At 40.8% G+C, this 24,585-nt stretch overlaps 1 protein-coding gene across 1 annotated transcript in view; it reads left to right on the top strand.

Annotated features, from left to right (window-relative positions):
- The window catches only part of CLSTN2 (calsyntenin 2), a 672,586-nt gene that overhangs the window by 554,271 nt on the left and 93,730 nt on the right, over positions 1-24,585 (top strand). The window contains exons 5-6 of the mRNA XM_005282521.5: positions 325-474; positions 21,631-21,816. Coding sequence (XP_005282578.1) covers positions 325-474; positions 21,631-21,816 — 336 coding nt within the window. The remainder of the gene's footprint in view (positions 1-324; positions 475-21,630; positions 21,817-24,585) is intronic.

Here is a 24,585-nt window from a genome sequence, read left to right as displayed (position 1 = left end):
GGAGTGTATGCAGATGAGGATAGTGTTGCCTGTAATTACATGTTCAATCTTACTTAAAAAGATACATTTACATGCAATCAAGTCTGTGCAATTACATTGTCCTAAAATGAAATCTTATATGACTCTGATGGGTTCTTTTCATTTGGGCTCTGTCCCACAATCTTCTGCATGTAGAACTCCTGAACAGGAATTCTGCCCACTGAGGGCTTGCTTTATCTGGCCCTCGCTACTGTGGGCTGGTACATGGATGCAATACATAATTGTCAAAGAAATAAGCTTGACCAATAAATATTTGCTGGATGCTGTCTTATATTAAATCTGCAGGTAATATTAGAAACACGGAGAAGCTGAACTACGATAAACAGCACGAGTATGAGATAATGGTAACTGCTTTTGACTGTGGGCAGAAACGTGCAACAGAAGATGTCTTAGTACGAGTTGATGTCAAACCAGTGTGCAAACCAGGCTGGCAAGGTAGGGTTTAATATTTGATATTGTTTGGAGTTTTTTTCCCATTCTTTCAAAATATATAATGTCTGGTATTCTTTGCAGTTATGTGTAAAATGATTCTTATTTGTAATTGTATTTAATCTAGCATCAATTTAAAATCTGGATAATCACTCCCAGCTGGTTTATATCAAGCCATGTTCCTTAGGAATAAGTGATTCTTCATGAGTTGGAATGAAGGATTGATCAAATCAACTCAGAATAAAAGCATCACTTAAAAACCTTTCCAAAACTTAGTCAAACATTCTAAGGTGTTCAAAAATATTTTTTTAAATCTTTTTTTTAGTAAACTGTTCAGAGCCAATAGAACTAGGATAAAGCAGTGCTTCTCGAACTTCATTGCACCGTGACCCCCTTCTGACAACAAAAATTACTTCATGACCCCAGGCGGGGGGCAGGGCAGGGGCGGAGCCCTTGGGCTTCAGCTTCAGCCCCGGGCCCCAGCAAGTCTAATACTGGCTCTGGTGACCCCATTAAGATGGGGTTGCAACCCACTTTGGGGTCCTGACCCACAGTTTGAGAACCACTGGGATAGAGCAAGCAGGATTCCTTTTCATGTATCATCAACAGAATTGTTTGCCAAGTTCCACCTACATGGCCAGTTTGTTAGTATCATTAATGTATTTGCACAGTATCAAAGAGGGCACAATCTGCGGGCAACAATCTGCCACAGTTCCTTGTCTGTAAATTGGGGATAACACCTAACCCACAGAGGAGTTATAAGGTTAAATATGTCGGATTGTGAGGTGCTCAGATACTCTGACAATGGGAGCCTAAAATAGCTAGATTAACCAAGTGTAACTCAGGACTAAATTTGGCATTCAAAATCTTAATTGTTAGTGTGGATGCTTATGGAAGAAAAATCTTGCCTTCGTTGTCATCACCTAGATTGTGGGGCTGGCTGACAGAAGAAATGACTTGTAAACTGAGTACAATGAGTCTGGAAGTCACTGAGATGCAATAAATGTGGAGCACCAGGATTCCATTTTTATACTCACTATTCAGAGGAGAAAACCACACTTTACTTGTTAGGGGGCCACACATAGTTTTCATTGTGCATGTGTCCGGAATATTTGAGGGACACATTTTATAAACATAAGTGTATGAAATAAACAAATTTGAAACAGTTCTACATATTCTTAGCTATGTTTGTTGGTCTAAAAAACGTATTATTCTTTTTATAAGATCAAAGAGCATTCTTTAGAGAGATTTTACTTGTGCAAATACTCTATTTTGTGAGATCATTTGCTGGAGGATTAAATGCACCAAAATGTAAGCTCAGAAACTAGTATTAAAATGATGCAATCCCTGGTTGTTAACTATTTCATTATTTCCATAAAGGTATTCTATTGACTGAGTAATCTTTGTGAAGAAATCATGCTAATAGCACAATTATATTGCCCAATAACATCATACTTACAGCAATTTTATTTGACAGTTCAGACATCAATTACAATGCAGTTGCTCATTGCAATATATTTCAGGTAATTAAAAAAACTGATAGATGATAAAAGATGCAAACAACCCTTCTTGCCTACATTCCCCTCCTTTAATATTACATAAAATGGATATAATTTATTTATGATCTTAGCAAAAGGCTGGACATGAGTTCTGATTCTTCCCAAATGCAGAATTTATTCTCCTCCTAGAAATCAAAGTTACATGTGACTGATGCTTTGTTTAACCCTTGATAATAGGACTCAGGCCCTGGCTTGTTACTTTAATGTGTGACATTGAGAGAATTGAGAGGCCCATATGTTTGGAATGGAAAATAAAATGGGGAGAAGGGTGGGAACTGCATTAAACTGAGGCGGAACCTATTTAAAGTATGTAGACAAAAATCAGCTTTTAAAAAATTTGTACAATATGTGGTATAAGAAGAGAATAGCTCATCTAAGACATCTATGAGCAGTTGGAAATGATGTGGCCTGGCCTGATAGCATTTGTTAGCCCTGTATGTAATATTTATTTCAACTCTGAATTTTGTTTTTGTAGGCTATGCTGCATAATTGTGTTCTTTGTTGTTATGATCTGAGGTTGTTCAAGATTCTATTATGAGTCTTTGGCATAGGCAATGGAGAAAAACTATATTAGTAAGCTTTGCTAGATTCTGCTCTCTGTTATACCAAGGTTCTTCCAAATGAGTTCATTTGATGGAGTTACTCTGGTTTTTACATCAGAGAAATGGATAACAGAATCTCTTTCATTGTATCTACGTTTCTTCAGATCACTTGAAATGGTATGTGATTGCATTGTATATTATAAGATCCTTGGGATCTTGAATTATATGAGTATAGTGTATCTTTGGCACGCACCAAATAATAAGCAATGGTGATGAGATTATATATGATATTTATACCAAGTCCTGTACTTCTATTAAAACAAGAAATACTTTATGCCTGCTTATTTTTAGAAAGGACAGCCACATATTTCAATTGCGTTGTTTTCACCATCCCAGCCAAACTTAAGCTGATTGTCTATAAAGCTGTTTGCCTGTTACTAGAAATAATCAATGTAAAATAATCAATAAGGCAAAACTTAGTGACTATTTCCAGTTCTGCAACAATACTGGAAGCCTAAACCCTGGTATTTAGCAATATAAAATGCAGGTAGGTGGGATGACAATTACTCCCTCCTCTTAAAATAATGTAAGTTTCAGTTCTTTGAAAACAATAATAAATTTGAGTAATCTTGCCTACCTAAAAATATTAAAATATTTTTGCCAAAGAACACAGCATTCTTCAGAGCTCTTAATTATAACACAGAAGTTGAAGAAATAAATTACAACATGTGTTTTGCAAAATTCTGCGGTGTTAACCTTAATAAACTGTGATTTTTTTGTTTTTAAATCTACTGAATTTGAATTTACTCCATTCTTGGTTGTTTCCTAAAAGTTGCTATTGGCCAGTGATCTGAACTATTGTGCAGCTCTTTCTGTGATTGGCAGTAACTGAAACAATAGCTGTCCTAATGTGAACCCAGTGTTAAAAATTTCAGTGAGGTCACAGCCGTCCTTCAAACAACCCAAATTGCTCTGGGGTAAGGCAGCAAAGAATTGGCATATACAGAGTGTAATTCAAGTACAAATTGATTCCTGCTCCTAGAGGCTAACTCCACATGACTAATATGTGTAGCAGAGCAAATACTATTCAACAGACCTAGGTCTCACTCTTAAAACAATTTCCCCTTAGGTAGAAAATAATGTTAGTATTGTTAAAGGGCTCCATCAAATTTAATGACTGCTTCCCCTGCCTCTGATAATAGACACTGGTGAATGGTCACACACAACGTAGGAGCTGTCCAGAAGAGGTTAACCTGATATTTTACGGGGAAGACTCCTTAGACATCTAAACCTGAACTTAACTGACATCAAACAGTTCTTACCCATTATGGTGGTACCCTCAGCAAACCGAAAATAGAAATGAATAGACCAAATTAATTCCTAGTTAGCTCCTTTGGTGTTATTGGAGTCGCCTAGGCATGAATTTGGCCGAGTAACTTTGAAATATGCTGCCGCTTTCCTCATGTTGCTTATGTTTTCATTGGCATTTATTTCAAACAGTGTAGATGTCATGATTACCTTCTCCCAGGCAATGAGGGTGCTTGCATAATAAGTCAAAGTTATTACTACTATGGAAATTTATGTTAGTGATATAAGGGAGATTTTAAGGAGAAAAAAAGGAACAAAGACAGTAACATAACTCTAGTTTCTTGTAGCTATGTAACAAATAACCATCTCATCTACTTTTCTTCTGCTTACAATAGCCTTTTCTGTTCAGCTATGTTTCCCGGAAACTTCAGATTGTTCTGTCTTTGGCATTCTTGTTGCAGGCTGTGATTCCCTGGGGACACAGCATGGCATTGTGCAATTTTTTTGTCAGCTCGGCATCTGAGAAAGGCACATGTCTGATCTGATTCTCCTCACTCCATTGGTTCTTCAGCCATATAAATATTGACATATATCATTGAAAGGAGAATTAGACTCATTCTTTAATTTAGGTAGTTTTATTTCCAGTAAGGTGTACAATGTATTTAGACATAGACACTCAACCGTTCCGATATGAACACTTGTTCTACAATATAGAAGAACAAAGTTTTATTATTCAACAGAGAAACAGTAAAACCCAATCCTGCACTCCTTATTAAGGTGAAAGTCCTGTTCAGTTTTATCCATAAAGGTAAGAGATGTAGTAATAGATCAGTGAAAATTGATACAGATGGTGACTTCAGTGGAGCTATGCTAGGTTCCAGTCTTAACTAGTCAGATACCATAGTAAAGGTTATTTTAAGAATGGAGATTATTACAGATAATTAGACGCGTTCAGAACATTTATGCTAAAATTAAATTGACAAAAATAGAAGAGAAATTGGGAAACTTTTTTTCCCTTATTTTCTGACCTACTCTGCAGATCAGAGAGCATCTTACAACTCATGAAAGCAAAGATTTTTTCCCATCTAGGGAAAATATCTGCCCTGAAACTCATTCCTCCAGGTCAGATTAGAAAGACAACTTTTTTATCACTTGAAGACCTTCTCTTCTGTTTGTCGTGCCCTTGACTAACTAGCTATATCTGAAATGTAAACTTTTAAACCCACTGTCAGCCTCACAGGACTTTTGTTTCTAAAACAATGTGTATTTTCAGAATCCTTTCTCGTCAGGAGATCAAGGAAACTTAAGTCATTATTTAAAGACGGCACTAGCTGAGTTTCAGACAGAGTACACATTTTTCTAATCAAGTTGAGTTTCTTCGATATTTTATATAGACTGATCATTCACTTACCTATGGTACCATGGATTTTTAACGTAAAATGATACAAGCTTATCTAGAATTTTGTATATTTGCTTCAGATAGTTGGTTCTCAGATATATTTGCTTCAGATAGTTGGTTCTCCACTCAGTTGAATGAGATTGCTTTGGTCAATTACCCATGTCCTTTTTACATATAGCAAAGGATTATCAAACATCATTACAGATTTCTTAGAAATTATGGAATGTCATTACAAATTACTATCCTCCCTTTGATACTGAAGAGATTGTGCCTGACTCAGGCTTCACATTGGAATAAATCACTGAAAGGACTTGTGTTAAGGTTAGAATTCCTACCTTTAAAAAAGGAACTGAGTAGCTAGACCTTCAGTCCTTATTGAAGCAAAACTCCATCAACTTTTTGATCAGGCTCCTAGTCTTTGTGACACTAAGGCACCATGACCACCTTTTCAAATGAATGTGCAAAAATCTAAAAATCAGAGTGCATCTCAGTTCCCTTCTTTGTGTTTTTCTATCAGTGTTTTGAATTGCTCTTTCATTTTCTGCTGTAAATTGCTTTCTCTTTGAAATTGACTACCATTTAAAATTTTACTAATAATTTTTTTTTACAGATAATGGTTAGAAACTTGATTGATTGTATATGGTATTTTAACATATTTATGCATCTGATAAGTAGTACATTTCAAAGGTCACATTTAAAAAAAAAAACTAGGAGCATGTATTTTATTATTAATAATGCTTATTGTAATGAAGACATGAAAGGTGTTATTTTCAAAAACTGATAAAAATACTAATTTCTGCTTTTCAGACCCAGTAGTATAATGAGAAAAGATGCAACAGTGGGATGGGGGGGAGAAAAAAAAATCATTACTGGCATGTTGAGGCCTGTGGTGAATTATGTTCCATGCTGGAAAAAAAAGGGAAAGGAGAATTTAGTATTCTTGAGTAGAGTGCCTACCAAAAAAGAAAGAAAGAAAAACACAGGTACAAAGACCTCCTAAATCTCACCTTCAGGCTGACAAAGATCTGATCAGTTATTGATCAGTTAAACCCCAAATCAGGTTTTTATTTTACTTCATAAGAACAGAATGATTTCAAAGGGATAACAAACACTAAGGCTACAGGGCTACTAAGCTGCTGTAAACAAACCTGTCTGCTCAGAATTCAGGGAACTCATCTGAATAGTCTCTCTCTTCCCAAAATACATAGGCAAAAATGAATTAAGGTTGCAAGTAATAACATAAGAGTGGCCATACTGGGTCAGACCAAAGGTCCATCTAGCCCAGTATCCTGTCTTCCGACAGTGGCCAATGCCAGGTGCTTCAGAGGGAATGAACAGAACAGGTAACATCAAATGATCCATCCCATGTTGCCCATTCCCAGCTTCTGGCAAACAGAGTCTAGGGACACTTCAGAGCATAATTTCACATCCATGTCCATCCTGGCTAATAGCCATTGATGGCCCTATCCTCCATGAACTTATCTAGTTCTTTTTTGAACCCTGTTTTAGTCTTGGTCTTCACAACATCCCCTGGCAAAGAGTTCCACAGCTTGACTATGTGTTGTGTCAAGAAATATTTCCTTTTGTTTGTTTTAAACCTGCTGATTATTAACTTCATTTGGTGACTCCTAATTCTTGTGTTACTGGGAGGAGTAAATAACACTTCATAATTTACTTTCTCCACACCTGTCATGTGTGACGGGTTCTGTCACAGAGACCCCTTTGGGACTGTCACCTGATGTTCTTAAGTTACCTCTGAGCCCGTTTTCCCTGCCAGCTTGGGACTCCAGAACCCTGCCTTGTTGAGCCAGACATGCTAGCCTGCTGCAACACAGACCCAGGTCTGGTCCACGCCCCCAAAGCTGCAGATTGTAACTAAAAACTGCTCCACAGGTTTCCTATCTCCAGCATCCAGACACCCAGCTCCCAATGGGATCGAAACCCCAAATAAATCCATTTTATTTGTATAAAGCTTATACAGGATGTCACAGACTCACAGATCGTGCCCACTTTTGGCCCCGTGCGGTCCGTGGGGGGTGCCCCTTTCAGTGCGACAGCCCTTCTCGGGGGTCCACTCTCTCTCGGGGTCAGGCCCCTCCACCTCCTGGACCTTAGCACGTCTGTCTGTGCCGTGGGCCCCTTCAGGGAGTCCACTCGCTCTGGACCCCCGGGGCCTCCACCCCCGAAGGGGTTGATGCAACCCTGTTCTCTAGACCGGAGTGACTCTCAGCCAGCATAAAACAGGAGGATTTATTGAGAGTTGAACACAGCACAGGAAACTCTCAGGGCCTCAGGCCTGGCCTCCCTCAGCCCAGCACATCCCAGTCTCTCTGCATCCAGGTGGGCTCTGCCTGCTCCCCCTCTCCAGCCCAGAGCCCCCCTGCTTCCCAGCTGGGCATCTGAGCTCCCCGGCCCCAAGCCCCGCCTCTGTCCATTGTCTTCTCTCCAGGTAAACAGGGTTGTAAACTGGGGCCTCCTCGCCTCGCTTCTTTCCTCTGGTTGGAACCGGCTGGGTAGCTCACTGGCTCCTCACTCTGCAGGCCATTGTTCTCCCACTGGTCAGAACTGGCTGCAACTCCTGAGCTGGGTCTCCAGGTCAGGGTCTCAGGTCACCGGTCGCTGGGGTATCCATCCTCCAGGCCATTGGCTGGGGTCCCACGTTCCCTCTCTGGTCCTCTGTAACAACAAACTCCCTCTCCCCTCACCTCATTAAACCAGTAACACGCAGGGAAACTGAGTCCCACCCCCTCAGCATGCAAACCATTGAAACCCCACTGAAAACAAGAAAAAACAAGAAAATCCCCCACTTCGTCACACAGGGTAAACTCATAAATTGTCTGCCCTCTTTATCATTGATAGAGAGATATGCACAGCTGTTTGCTCCTGCAGATATTAATCACTTACTCTGGGTTCAATAATAAACAAAAGTGATTTTAATAAGAATAAAAAAACTAGGATTTCAGTAGTTTCAAGTAATAACCAACAGAACAAAGTAAGTCAACAAGAAAAATAAAGCAAAAACACGCACGTCTAAGCCTAATACATTAAGAAACTGATTACAGGTAAAATCTCACCCTCAGAAATGTTCCAATAAGCTTCTTTCACAGACTAGACTCCTTCCTAGTCTGGGCCCCATCCTTTGGTAAATAGAAATCCTTTGGTGATCTTCCAGAAAACACCATCCTAGCCACTATGGATGTAGAAGCTCTCTACACCAACATTCCACACAAAGGTGGACTACAAGCCATCAGGAATAGTATCCCTGATAATGTCACGGCAAACCTGGTGGCTGAACTTTGTGACTTTGTCCTCACCCACAACTATTTCAGATTTGGTGACAATTTATACCTTCAAGTCAGCGGAACTGCTACGGGTACCCGCATGGCCCCACAGTATGCCAACATTTTTATGGCTGACTTAGAACGCTTCCTCAGCTCTCGTCCCCTAATGCCCCTACTCTACTTGCACTACATTGATGACATCTTCATCATCTGGACCCATGGGAAGGAGGACCTTGAGGAATTCCACCAGGATTTCAACAATTTCCACCCCACCATCAACCTCAGCCTGGACCATTCCACACAAGCGACCCACTTCCTAGACACTACAGTGCTAATAAGCGATGGTCACATAAACACCACCCTATACCGGAAACCTACTGACTGCTATATTTACCTACATGCCTCCAGCTTTCATCCAGACCACATCACACGATCCATTGTCTACAGCCAAGCTCTAAGATACAACTGCATTTGCTCCAATCCCTCAGACAGAGACAAACACCTACAGGATCTCTATTAAGCATTCTTAAAATGACAGTACCCACCTGGTGAAATGAAGAAACAGATTGACAGGGCCAGAAGGGTACACAGAAGTCACCTACTACAAGACAGGCCCAACAAAGAAAGTAACAGAACGCCACTAGCCGTCACCTACAGCCCCCAACTAAAACCTCTCCGATGCATCATCAAGGATCTACAACCTATACTGAAGGATGATCCCTCACTCTCACAGATCTTGGGAGACAGGCCAGTCCTCGTTTACAGGCAGCCCCCCCAACTTGAAGCAAATACTCACCAGCAACTACACACCACACAACAAAAAACACTAGCCCAGGAACCAAACCCTGCAATAAACCCCGGTGCCAACTCTGTCCGCATATCTATTCAAGGGACACAATCATAGGACCTAACCACATCAGCCACACCATCAGGGGCTCGTTCACCTGTACATCTACCAATGTGATATATGCCATCATGTGCCAGCAATGCTCCTCTGCCATGTACATTGGCCAAACCGGACAGTCTCTATGCAAAAGCATAAATGGACACAAATCTGACATCAGGAATTATAACATTCAAAAACCAGTAGGAGAACACTTCAGTCTCCCTGGTCACTCAATAACAGACTTAAATTCTTCAACCAAAAAACTTCAAAAACAGACTCCAACATGAAACAGCAGAACTGAAATTAATTTTCATACTGGACACCATCAAATTAGGCCTGAATAAAGACTGGGAGTCGATGGGTCATTACAAAAACTAATTTCCCCATATTAATTCCCCCCTACCATTACTCACAACTTCTTGTCAACTGTTTGAAATGGGCCACCCTCATTACCACTACAAAAGTGATTTTTCCACCCTTGGTATCCTACTGTTAATTGAATTGTCTCTTTTAATTGAATTGTCTCTTTAGATTGACCCCCCACTTGGTAAGGCAACTCCCATCTTTTCATGTACTTTTTATATTTACCTGCTACTGTATTTTCCACTCCATGCATCTGATGAAATGGGTTCTAGCCCATGAAAGCTTGTTCCCAAATACATTTGTTAGCCTCTAAGGTGCCACAAGGACTCCTGGTTGTTTTTGCTGATACGGACTAACACAGCTACTACTCTGAAACAAATAGGATGAACACACTCAGTAGATTATAAGCTTTGTAATGATACCTTCAAGATACCTTTTGCCTAAAGCATATTCCAGTTACATCATATTCACACTCATATGCATATTTCCATAAAACATTATGAAGTGCAATGTCACAGCATGATTTTATAGACCTTGATCATATTCCCCTATAGTCATCTCTTTTCCAAGCTGAAAAGTCCCAGTTTTATTAATCTGTCCTTATATAGAAGCTGTTCCACACCCCTAATAATTTTTGTAGCCCTTTTCTATACCTTTTCCAATTCAAATATATCTTTTTTTTGAGACGGGGCAACCACATCTGCACTCAGTATTCAAAATGTGGGCGTACCATAGATTTATATAGAGGGAATATGATATTTTCTGTCTAATTATCTATCCCTTAATGATTCCCAAGCTTTTTTGACTGCCACTGCACATTGAGAAGATGTTTTCAGAGAACTATCCACAATGACTCAAGATCTTTTTCTTGAATGGTAACAGCTAACATAATTTTATATGTATAGTTTGGATTATGTTTTCCCGTGTGCATTACTTTGCATTTATCAACATTGAATTTCATCTGCCATTTTATTGCCCAGTCACCCAGTTTTGTGAGATCCCTTCATAGTCTGCTTTGGACTTAGCGCTCTTGAGTAGTTTTGTATCATCTGCAAATTTTGCCACCTCAGTCTTTACCCTTTTTTCCAGATAATTTATGAATATGTTGAACAGTTCTGGTCCCCTGGGGGACACCACTATTTACCTCTCTCCATTCTGAAAACTGGCCATTTATTCCTTTCCTTGCCTTCCTATTTTTCAACCCTGAGAGGACCTTCCCTCTAATCCCATAACAGCTTACTTTGCTTAAGAGCCTTTGGTGAGGGACCTCGTCAAAAGCTTTCTGAAAATCTAAGTACACTATATGCACTGGATCACCCTTGTTCACATGCTTGTTAACCCCCTCAAAGAATTCTTGTAGATTGGTGAGGCATGATTTCCCTTTACAAAAGCTATGTTGGCTCTTCCCCCCAAAATCATGTTCATCTATGTGTCTGATCATTCTGTTCTTTACTATTGTTTCAACCAATTTGCCTAATACTTAAGTTAGGCTTACCAGCCTGTAATTGGCAGGATCACCTCTGGAGACTTTTTCAAAAATTGGCATCACATTAGCTATCCTCCAGTTATCTGGTACAGAAGTTGATTTAAATGATAGGTTACATACCACAGTTATTAGTTCTGCAATTTCACATTTGAGTTCCTTCAGAACTCTTGGGTGAATGCCATCTGGTCCTGGTGACTGATTACTGTTTAATTTATCAATTTGTTTCAAGACACCTCAATCTGGGACAGTTCCTCAGATTTGAATTCATTTAGTTTCTCGGCAATGGTCCTATCTTCCTTGAGTGCTCCTTTAGCATCTTGATCATCCAGAGACCCCACTGGTTGTTTAGCAGACTTCCTGCTTCTGATGTACTTAAACAAAAATTTTGCTGTTACTTTTTGAGTCTTTGACTAGCTGTTCTTCAAATTCTTTTTTTGCCTTCCTAATTATATTTTTACACTTCACTTGCCAGAGTTTATGCTCCTGTGTATTTTCCTTAACATGTTTTAACTTAGACTTTTTAAAGGATACCTTTTTGCCTCTAACTGCTTCTTTTACTTTGTTGCCATGGTGGCACTTTTTTGGTCCTTTTTTCCCCTAGGCCAGTGGTTTCAAACTGTGGGTCGTGACCCAGTACTGGGTCACAGAATGTAAGGCACTGGGTCACAGCGGCTCTGGTCAGCGCTGCTGACCGGGCTGTTAATAGTCCCGTCTGCGGTGCTGCCCGGCTGAGGCAGGCTACTATTCCCTACCTCTTCAGACACCGTGCTGCGTCCCAGAAGCGGCCAGCAGCAGTTCTTACTCCTTGGTGGGGGTGTAATGGAGCTGTGCGCACTGCTCCCGCCCCGAGCACCGGTTCCGGACTCCTATTGGCCAGTTCCCGCCAATGAGAGCTGGGGGGGCGGTGCCTGCGGGCGAGTCCCACGCAGAGCCGCTTGCACGCCTCCGCCTAGGAGCCAGACCTGCTGCTGGCCACTTCCGGGGCGCAGCGCGGTCTGCAGTGCCAGGACGGGCAGGAAGCCTGCCTTAGCAGCCCCACTGCACAGCTGACCAAGAGCCGCTGAGATAAGCCCATGCCCCAACCCCACACCCCAATCCCAAGTCCTGAGCTCCCCCCAAACCTGCAGCCCTCTCCTGCACCCCACACCCCAACCCCCTGCCCCAGCCCAGAGCCCCCTCCCAAACCCTGAACCCCTCATTCCTGGCCCCACCCTGCAGCCTTTACCCCTGCTCCCCAATCCTCTGCCTCAGCCCTGAGCCCCTCCCAAACCCCTCATCCCCAGCTCCATTGCGTCGTGGGCCCTTTCCTGCTGGGGGCAACCACCAGTGGCAGGGTTCCTGTGGAGGCCCAGCTGCAACTTTAATTTTGCTTCATTTTGGCATAATACCTGCTGTCCATCAAATGCTGGAAGTTGAAGTTGCTCGGAGTCCCTGGCAGGCAGCACACTCAGGTCCTTAGGAAGAAGAAGGTTCTTTCATCCACCATCAAGGGCTTATATCTGTTTAAAGCATGATCTCAAGAAATGAAACTCTGGCCAGGGCACAGTGATGCTGTTGATGGATCCTGTAAGAAGCTCTATTCAGAGTTCCCTGGAAAGGTCACTTCAATGCACGCGTGGCATTTGAAAGTGGCAAAAGAGAAAAGTTCTCCCCTTCAAAAGTTTTTGGCATTTATGCCAAGGGGAACAGTTGAAATGATCAGGTGGAATGGCTCATGTTTTCATATATCTGTTTCCAAAATGGAGCTGAAAATGCTTTGGAAATAACTCTCTCTGAGCTGTCCTCTATCTACATTTGTTTGCAACCCCATGCAGAGAATGCTGGCCCAGGCAGAATGAGCGTGGGCCATCATACAGAGTTGTGCCATTAGAATAACCTTTCATTCTCACTGCATGTGCTTTTGAGGTGGGGAGGGGACAAATACACCCACTGCTGGAGAAAGCAAACTCACAAAAATGGAAATGGCCATACGCAAACCTATGTCTATATATGCACCACTCTAGAGGGACTCTACAATATTTCTGTGGAAATAAACAAGGCAGTACAGCAGCTTGTACAGACAATAGAAAGGGGTACAGAATGACTACCTGATGTGTGTGATGTGACTAATGTACAAAACCACTTTGAAAATACCATTTCAGGTGAAAGACAAACAAGTTAGTGTGATCTATTGGAATAATTACAGCGTCTAACCTGGTAGAATGTCTTGGCTGTTTGGCATCTTGACTGTGGGAGTTGTGAGTAGCTGCTGTGAACATTCTTAACTTGTGTGTATCTGAATGTTGCTCAGGGCTAACATATTTGTGATGGAACAGTTGGATGCAGGTTTTCAGGCGGTGGCCAGGTGCATGTATGCTGTGTGGCTGCTCTTTATGTTAGGTTTTATCTGAATTGTGTGCTATCACCATGATGCTTTCTATAAGAATACTGAGCATCCTTTACAGGACATGTTGAGGCTTCTCATAGAATATCAATGTTCAAAGGGACCTCTGGAGGTTATCTAGTCCAGCCCCCTGCTCAAAGCAGGACCCATCCCCAGACAGATCCCTAAATGGCCCTTTCAAGGATTGAACTCACAATCTTGGGTTTAGCAGGCCAATGCTCAAACCACTGAGCTATCTCTCCCCCTTAATCTAGTTCCGTCTATGGTCAACATCCAAACTGTAGGTACTTGTGTACTATGAAAGGTATGTAATAGAAGATAAGAACTATGCAGTGTGTTTTTACTTCCTCGTGTAGCAGAACCAATGCTGAATGAGGCAGGTCACTGAATGTGTGACTAGCACACTATTTAGGCTGAGGTGGTGTTTTCAGTGCAGTGCTAGTCTGTCCTTTCTTTCACAGATTATAAAGAACTGACTTTACCCCATTTTGACAATCTGTTGGGATCAATGCAGATGTGAGATAAGAGCATCTAAGTCAACGTGTTTAGATTGCAATGTAGTATGTCTTCTGCCAGTGCTTTTGTGCTCTTAGTGAGGGTTTTCACGCCAGCAGAATGCATTGGCATTGGCCTCACTTGGTCACTAAAAGGGGAATACAGTCAGTCTAAAAAGGCATCTTTTTAACTTTTCTACACTGATTCTACCTCCTCAAAATGTGTGTCCACAATCTCCATCCTTGGGTGGATTAACTGGTTCTCAGAAGTCTCTGCAGATTCAAAAATGTGACTCATATGTCCATAGTTCTGGTAGCATTAACATCACAAAGCCAACGTTAGCAGTCAAAAATACTAAGCCAGTTGTTGACACTCCGTGGAAGTGAAGTCCTTCAAGACCCTCTGAAATTGGATTGGCATTTTGGAAAAGATGTGATCATACATTTCTAAGGATATGTTTGTAAGGCTATATCTATGCTACTCACACTATGGTAGCACAGATGCAAACCTGCAGGTATGCTGCTTTAGCGTAGATACTTGCTACAGTGACGGAAGGGTTTTTTCTTTGCTGTAATAAATCCACCCCCTTGAGAGGCCATGGCGAGGTTGACTGAAGAATTTTTCTGGTGACCTAGAGCTGTTCTACACCAGGGCTTAGATTGGTTTAACTAAATCTCTGAAGGATGTGAATTTTTCACACCCCTGAGCCATGTAATTAGGTCAACACAAGTTTTAGGTGTAGACAAGGCCTAAACTATAACCAATCACTGTTTTTCAAACCAGTCTCCAGTGATATTCAAAGACTTACCTGGCAGAAATAAAATACAGATGAGAGAAGCCCTTTTTTAAACATTAAACTAATTTGATGAGTATAAAACAAAAATCAAGCTAAATTATTTGTTACGGGGAGGAGGGGGATGGGGGAATAGACAAAGAAAACATGAAAGGGGAAAAGGGAACAGTGACACCACTAACCACTCTTTCTTGCTGGTGTCTGAGTGCAACAGAATGCCAGTTCTTAAATGTTCTATGAAATGAGGCCATGCCAAAAGTGAAATTTGCTATGGTCAAATCTGATGATTTACTCCTATGCTTGCACTAGTCTGAACTCTGGCAACTCAGGCCCTGATCCTGCAGTTGGATCTGCCTGGGGAAATCCTGAAGAATGCCATTGAAATCGATGGGGTTCTGCTGGGATCCACCTATACAGATCAGATTTCAGGAGCAGAGTCATAAAGATATACATGTACAAGTTCTTTAAGTAAATTTCAGTTTATTTATTCCAATCATTATGATGTGGCAGTTGAAGATTTCTCTCAAAATTAACTTTCGACTATAAAGAAAAACTGAATTACATTACCAACTGATTATAAAATGAATGGAAAACTGTGGAAGGGGAAGTGATCGTGTGTGTGTGTGTGTGTGTGTGTGTGTGTGTGTGTGTGTGTGTGTGTGTGTGTACGTGCACAACATATATATAAAGGAATTATAATCACACAAATGCATGTGTAACCTGAAGACAGAATATTAATGGAAAAGTATCATTCACTAATAGAACTAGGAAAGACCTTGAATGTTAATAAAGATATGAGTGAGGCTTTCTAGCATTCAGAGACTATTTCGGGTATTGAGAATTCAGAGCAGGTGTAACAGTAACAAAACAAATTACTGCAGAGAAAAAAAATCACCATTTTCTCTCTTAATCCTTTGAATGGCTTGGTGCATTCACTTCAATGTTTGAAAAACAAAGGAAGGGACCTTGTATCTTATTTGTGTAAACTGGGATGTTATAATTTTGACAATATATGTTATGCCTTTAAAATAGCATTCCATGGAGCACAGTATTCAAATGCTAAGGGCAGCACAGGTATCAAAAGTAGGACCACCTCAGAAATGTTGCATCTTCATTGAACATTAACCTTTTAAGCATTCCCTAAGTGTATAAGTTAAGCAAAGCAGCACCAGCTTGTGACATGGTAGTATGTCTCCACATTCCATTGAAATAAATGATGTTGTAACAAAACCATGCCTTGCCTGACTGTACTGCACTGAACATCCCAAATGTCACTGCACTGTGCGTCCCAGATTCCATATGGTAGGTATCCAGAGATGTCATTTATTTAGCCCTTGGGCAGGGGTGAAAGTAACTTAAAGGACTTACCAGTATGCCGCAGTCCTGAGGGGGGCATGGCCTCAACCAGAAGAGGTGTGGCCTCAACCGGAAGAGGTGGTGCCTTTCAATATTTAAAGGCCCTGGGATTCCAGCTGTGGCTGGGAGCCCCAGGGTCTTTAAATGACCCCAGAGCTACCAGCTGCAGAGGCGGCTGGGAGCCCCGGGGCTCAGGGACGAATTAAAGGGCCTGGGACTCTGGCAGCTGCTGTGAGCCCTGGGCCCTTTAAATTCCCGCCAGAGAAGCCAGTCCAGTCCGGCCGCACCATACCGGCATACTTTCACCTCTGCCCTTGGGCTTCTTTTCATCTAAGTATCGTGCAGTATATCAATCATGAGGGCACTTAGTGAGGATGTTGAGCTGTTCACAGTTGTTCAATTTGTAACTCTGTCTGGGTGTACTGGCTTTTTTTATTTGTTTTAACATGATATTGGTTTTCAGTGCATACAAAGTAAAATATTTGAATACAGATGATACTTGTCAAACAAATCAGTTAGGGGCCAGTAGCTGAGAAGGGTGCTGGGATTATCCACAGAGAGAATCAGTCAACACCTTCTACTCTGCCAAATGCAGCTCCAAACCCTTGAGGCTGCAATAGGCCCCGCTTGCCTGCAGGGATATCCCTTCCACAGGGGAGATTGGAGAAATTCTCCAGGTAGCTCTACCCCACCCCACCCTTGCACATAGCTCCCACTGCCTTTTTCCACATAGGCACAGAAGCAATTTCAGTGGGAGCTGAGTTCTGTTCATCTTCCCCGGCACAGGGGGAACTGTACTGGTTAGTGTACCAAGGCTCCCTCTCTAGCCACAAAGGTGGAGGCAGAATTTGCCTTTTTTAGCAGACAGAGTAAATAGAAATTAGAAATGTATTGTATTACAGTATATACCAAAGGGAAAGGAAAACTAGCTAATACCCCTATAAAGGTCAAGGTAAGTGCCCCATATTTTATTTAAAACATTTACATTACCCATCACTTAAAAGGAAAAATCATTCCATCCTTGTGCATGGGGATCATTATTATTTATTTTTAAAGATTGGCTAGTTATTGAAATTTGATCTGAACAGGATTGCACTGGGTTAGTTTGAGGTACTCAAGAGTTTGGATCTAGGCTCAAATTTTAGTTGCATAGTCCATGGAACCTCACACCCAAATATATGACATGGTGATGTTTAGGTGTGAGGCCTGCCCAGAACTACCTGCCAGTGCTTTATAGCACAAATGGCAGAATAGGGCCAGCTGAATGAGGAGGTGCAGACAGCATCTTCCTTCTCTGGAACTGGGCTGACTTATTCTCATCCAGACTCTTTTCCATGGCTGGCATAGGTTTGCAGAGTGTGTGGTGCTCTACGTTACCTTGGAAATATATTGTCACAGATCAGAGTTTACCAAAGGAGAACCCAGGAGATTTGGATTTAGCTTATTGGATACCAACCCATCCATTTCAGATGGGTTCAGATATCTTAATTTGTCTAATTGTTTTTTCAGCCTTAGAAATTAGTTGCATTTTGTCTGTCCCAATTTAAAATGTCTGTCCTGCAATTCAAAAGCTTCCCTGGGTTCAAGTTATGTAAGTGATCCCCTCTTTCCCCATGACCTCCTGCAGTAACTATTCCATGGAACTGTGACCCTGCCAACCAGGCCTATTGAGGACAAGGGATGGGATTTTTACAGGACCCGGACCTAGTCAATGGAGCTTTCTTCTGCAAGAGATCGGAACAAGTATGCGTCTTGCCCCATTCAGAATGAAATGCAATACTCATCTCTTCGACTTAGCTTTCTCCCAGTCACCTTTTCACACAGATACTTCACTCATTCTCTCACACTTTCACAACTTCTATGTACTTTTCAAGTTGCCTCTTACTAGGGGGTAGGGTAAGAGTGTTAACTTCAATTTTAACATCTCTGGGGTATGAAAATACCATAGGAATGAGGAGTATGTAAACAACCTGATCTATTTTTAACATAGCCATCACCTTAGAGACTGGGTGCTCAGGATTACATTGCACTCCATTACTGCCCCTTTCCTGTCCCAGAATGCCACGTACACTGAGGGAGATGCTATGCTGACCTGAATAAGTTGGCATTAAATCCCTTTTGTGTCAGCGGAGGCAGTGCAGTTGGGACTTAGGCAGGACTGAGGATCTGGCCCCAGTGTTACACATGTTGATGAAAATACTAGCAGCAAAACATACTGTGATGCAAATGCTAGACAGCATGAAAAAGCAGTGGTTGAATTCTAGTTGAGATTTTACAGTGGAGCTTGGACAAATGTGAATAGCTAAAACTATGAGGGTTTGTATAGTTCTAGCCATAAGTGATCTAGTTTGCCAACTGGAAAAGTAACAGGAATAAATGAAGCTGCATCTCTTTAAATCCCAAGGGACATTAAGGTGACAATTAAAAACAAAACAAAACAGAAGAAAAAAAGCCCTTCGTTATTCTACAATAAGAGTATTGACATTTTTATGGCTATTTTATAAGCAATACCTCACACATGTTTAAAGATTGTGGATTTGCAGACAGATGTGTCAGCCTTAATGGTTCAGTCACATTTCACATATCCAGTGATGAATATTTTGCATGAGGGCCAATTAATCTAAGGTAGCTAAGAAACCAAAAAGTGGCCAAAATCCAAGAAGTGCAGAACTAGTCTGAAACGTTTTAAATAGTTTGAAACTCACACTGTTTGATGATTTGTGGGTGTGGGAATAGTCTGTAAGTAACTAGAGAATGTGAGAATAGAAGGAGCCATAATTCATCTGTTCTCATGGCACATACATAACAGCAAATGTTCATATTTTTGAAGTGAAATGTTAGGAAGTAAATTACATTCTTTTCTAAGCAGTCTGAGAGTGTAAACCTCAAGTATTTTGGAAAGAGTAGAGAATGCAAAGCTGTTGATATACTGATATACAATTGACAATGTCTTAAGGCAGTCTAGGGAATTAGTTATCTGTTAGAGGGAGGAGTTGCAGGCACATGTAGCTATTTTAAACATCCTATAGAATAGCTATAGTGAGTAAGTCATGATTGCCTTCTAATAATTTTGAATAGTGACCAACACATCCTAAAAGCTTTTGTTACAGTAGGTGTGGACCGTCATGTGAAACCTTCATTTCCCCACAGTCACAGCTTCAGGCAGTTAATAACAAAGCATTACATGATTAATCTCTTTCTCTGGCAAGAAAACAAGTATTTGACAGAAAATTAGATAGACTAAGCCAAATTTTCAAAAGTGGCCAGTGATTTTTGGGTGCCCAATTTGAGACACACTACAAGGGTTAGCTTTTCAGAGGGTGAATGCTCAGAACTTTCTGAAAATCAGTCTCTTTTAAGGTGTCTCAGATTGGGCATCCCAAATCAGCAGTAGCAAGAAGCTCTCTGGATAGTATGTAGTGGAGAGCAGTTCTAGGCTCAGTTCTTCTTTACTCACTTTCTGGAAACAATTGCAGTGAGATCTGGTGCCAAAGAGTTGTCTTGGTACAACCTATTTACAGTGGAGTAAAACCTCAGCATGAGCAGAGTGAATATTCACTATAAAGCAAGTAGAAGTCTATTTAGTTACTGAATTGGAGACTTTTGTCTCCACCACCCAATCAAGAGAACTTCCTTGGATGGTACATTCCCTTTAATCAGGTTTGATTGAATGTTCGGCCTTAATGAATTTATTCTACTAGCAAAGACCCACTTTTATTGTGACTAAAAATACTTCAGAGAAGCTGGAGCTATGCACATTACAAGATTTCTCTGTCTAAAAAATCTTCCAAATACCCAGATGTGCAGATTAGGCAGACACAGATTAAGCAGGCCCGTGATTTTAAAAGAATTAACTGTTTAATCTCAACATTAATGTGGCACCTTTGCGTTGTTTTGTAATAAATTATGTACCTAAAAAAAGTGTACTTGGCTTAAATATAAATTGGAAATATAGCTGAAACACACTCATTTTTCTTAATTTTAATACAGCACTGCTTTGGTGGGATCAGTAAATCAGAACTCACTAATCCCTAAAACAGTTTGAAAACACCATATTTATTCAGATTTAGAAACTAAACATTCCAGTTGAAAAGGTCAGTGGCACATACAGCATGTGCTGTAAGATTGGTAACTGCTCAAATCTTCTCAGTTGTGAGACAGCTGGATAAACAAAGCATGGATTAGCCAGGTCTGGCTGTAAACCCGCAGAGCACCTTCATCTGTAGCTTTCTGTCATTAGTAGTTCACAGAACTAAGACAACATTTGCAGAGAGAGAGAGGTGGTGCCTTGGATGGGTACACTGGCCTTTCTCATCTGCAGACTAGAGTTGAAAAACTTTTAATCATGAGTCAAATGAGGGCGGTGGTCATATCCTAGTCCTTAGAGGACATTTGCTCATATCACAGAACTTCATAATCATATGACAATTGACATATCTCATTCCACATTGACAATCTCATTCCAAGGAATATGATCTAAGCACTGCCATTGCAGATCAGGACTGAGATGTATTAACAATTCTTGTCAGGAGACTTACACAGTGCTTGCCTGGTGCTAGCCAGTGATGTTATTACTTCACTTCACTGTGCACAAAATACTTTTACAAATAGAGTAACATATTTTAAAAAAAAATAGGGCAATTAACTCATTGATGCCTGGGTTCAAACTGTATGGTCTCTTTCCCAGCAATGAACTTATTGAACTGGCGGGGCAAAGCAGTGGCATTTTACAAATCAAGTGAGGTTTTTACTCACGAAAGCTTATGCCCAAATAAATCTGTTAGTCTTTAAGGTGCCACCAGACTCCTTGTTGTTTTTACAAATCAATAAGAATTCAGTCTTTGAAGCCCATCAAGCTTACCTGGTCAATACTAGAAAATGTGGCTTATTTTAAATGTGCACATCACACTATTCATTCGTTGTCCATTCGGGTCTCCAGTTAGGTGCCTGTGACATGTTGTTCAGTATAACTCAACTAAAACACAACTCTGTGTTAAGCAAACAAATCTGAAGTTCTTTTCTCCTGAGCTGACAACCCTGCCATAAAACAGCTCTTCCTGGATCTCCATAGCACAATCTGGTGCATTTATTTTCTGCTAAAACAAGTATCTTAGACACAAAATTGTCTCCATAGCACCTGAGCTCAGTGTTTGGTCTAATCACCATGTTTTCAGCACTGCTCTCCAACTGCCTCTCCTCTCTATTTTCTCTGTTCTTACCCAGTGCAATCCAGGAAATTCTTCCAATGTTCATCACCAAAGTCCTCTTTTTTTGAATTACTTTGTACTGTGTATTTATTTTTATTTTTCAGACTGGAACAAGCATATTGAGTATAAGCCTGGCTCTGGCAGCATACCTTTGTTTCCCAGCATTCATCTGGAAACCTGTGATGGACCTGTTTCCTCAATCCAGACCACTATTGAACTGCAAACCAATTATATTGGAAAGGGCTGTGACCGAGAGACATACTCTGAGAAATCACTGCAAAAATTATGTGGTATGTGCTTGGTTTTCAGTTTACTTATTAATTCCTTTCGTCAGATAAAGCACTTTTTCCATAAACACACAGACCAAGTCGCTACTGTATATGTGGTTTTACATATGCACAATGTCCATTATAGCTAACTGGCTGGTACCCATAGGAATGAACAAGATGGCATGATGTAACATCAGAGGTAGTTCTTGCTTTTCTCTTCCACTCTTTCTTCATTACTTTCTTACTTTCAGTTCTTCTCTCCTTCCTCTCTTCTCCTCTTTATCTTCTTTCCTTCTTTTCTTCTTCTCATCCTTCTCCCTTCCCTTCATTTATGATGTGGATGATTTATTATTTCTATTGTGGTGTTTATCATACCAGGAGCTGTATAAACAAATAACAGATTATTATGAAGACCTTAGCACTTCACCCACATGAAACTGTAGTTCCTATTCCAATGACCCTTTCTAATTTCATTGCACCAAACAAATCCACTTAAGAAATGTCATGCAGTCCTTTGCCAGAGTTTTTTAAAAAATGGAAAGTTTGGGATACTATGGAAAAAAGGTATTTGAGAGATGGATAGTTTCTACAAAAGATATTCTGATTCAGTGAAGAGTTTCCAAATGTGTTTTGCCCCTTTATTCAGTAGCTCAATATAGGCTTGAACTAGATGCTCCAAATTTGTTTTGCTGCACAGGTATCACCAACAGGAAAAGTGTCTTGCTATTCTTGGAAGGCAAGAGGACTATTTAGTTAGCTATTAGTTAGTTAAGAAAAAAAGTACTTTGATACTCCTTTGACCTGAAATTTTTATTTCTACGTGTGGACTCTGGTATAGTTTCTGAGCGTTGGAGTGGCCAGCACTCCAGCTAAAGGCTTGTGTAAGATTTGTACTTCAGGATGTCCACAGACTAAGCCACACTTTAGAGCTATGTACACTTTACCTTATGATATCTGCAACCCCAGGGTGTGTCATTCTTAAGGCTTGTGTCTGAACTGCTGTCAATGTGCAGTTAGGCAGTCTACAGCCCCAGAGTGCAGCTTTCCTAAGTCTCATGTCTAAGCTTCTACGACATGTATTCTAGGATGCCCACAATCAATACAACTTTTCCATTTTAATTCATAACTTTTCTGTTGTGCTTTATTAATTGGCTTAAATTTGCTTTGTTATCACCACTGCAATACTGTACAGATGTACAGATCAATAAACTAACCTTTTAGAAAATAATTTTGGGCCTGAAAATGTCTCAGGCAACTTTACCAAACATTTTTTTTAAAAATCTAAAGCATTTCCCAGGCCAAAAATTTTGTACTTGGAGTTAAGATTAAATATTGTGACTGGGCAAGGCCAGATGGCTATAGAAAAGTAATGGGAGATAGATATATTAGCCCCAGGTTAAACAAATCCCTGGTGCCAGGATAAGTAAATGACAGCTGCTCCAGGTCAATTAAGATACCTGGGGCCAACTAAGAGCTTTCCAGAAGGCAGGGAGGATGCTAGGTTGATTGGGACACCTGAAGCCAATCAGGGGCTGGCTGAAACTAGTTAAAAGCCTCCCAGTTAGTCAGGTGGGTGTGCATGTCAGGAGCTGTGAGAAGTTGTGCTGTTGGAGAGACTGAGCTGTACACACCATATTAGGCACAAGGAAGGAGACCCTGAGGTAAGGGTGAAGTGGAGCTTGAGGAAGTGGGGGATGCTGTGGGGAAGTAGCCCAGGGAATTGTACATGTCTGGGAGACAACAGAGACTGTGCAAGGGAGGATAGCTTCTCCTCACCTACCTTGCTGGCTTATGATGAAAATGGCTCAGTAGACTGTGACCCTTGTCTCTAGAGAGAGAAGGGTTAAGTGGAGGGTCACAGTGAGCCTCTGAGGCTAGCGAAATCTGTCAGGAAACGCAGAACCCACGGAAACAAGGACAGAGCTTTGTCACAATATCTATCAGTTACTTGTGGGGTAAACAAGAAGTAAAAGAATATTATTGTCCTCATAAAATCTACAGATGTTACCCTGGAAATTGCACAGGTAAGGTAACACAAACAACCATAATTTTACTCCTGAATCATAATCCAACTAACAGAGATACCACAAAAGCAGGAGAAAATCTGTCTACAAGCAGCACTCATCTTCATCAATCAGTGATATTAAAACTGAGATGTTGATCTAACTGGGCAACCTTACTCTTGTTGATAGATCAGTGGTTTTCAACCTGTGGTCCATGGACCCCCGAGGGTCTGCAGACTATGTCTCAGGGGTCTGTGAAAGGTTGTCATTAACATAGAACAGTAGTTTTTAACCTGTAGTCTGAGATTTCCAAAGGGGTCTGCACCTCCCTTCGAAATTTTTTAGGGTTTTGCAAATGGAAAAAGGTTGAAGATCACATTGATAGAGGATCGTGTACAACTTTAGCTTTTTAATATAAATCAACATGTCTTCACATTGCAGCAAAATGTTCTTGCCTTTTTCAAGACCCGATGCAGGCATCACAAAAACATAGGTTTTTATGTCTCTTCAACAAAAATTGACTTCATTTGCGTAATCATTCAGGACAAATTTCACCAAAATACATATGGTTTCAGATGAAGGGTTACTCTGTAAGATTTAGAGAAGATATGTAGCAACCATATCTGGGGATATGAATCTTTTAAGGGAAGGATCCAAACTAGGTAAGTTATATGCCAGGAATGTGGGATGACAGGGATCATACATACATGCAGTATCACAGATACATGTATACAGAAGCAGAGATTCTCAGCTCAACACTCTGAGGAAACTACTTGGGCAAGGCAGA

This window comes from Chrysemys picta, chromosome 9 (genome assembly GCF_011386835.1).
Source record: "Chrysemys picta bellii isolate R12L10 chromosome 9, ASM1138683v2, whole genome shotgun sequence".
NCBI classification, from domain to species: Eukaryota; Metazoa; Chordata; order Testudines; family Emydidae; genus Chrysemys; species Chrysemys picta.
Note: the sequence above shows the minus strand (reverse complement) of the source record. Positions and strands in the feature narration are given on the sequence as shown.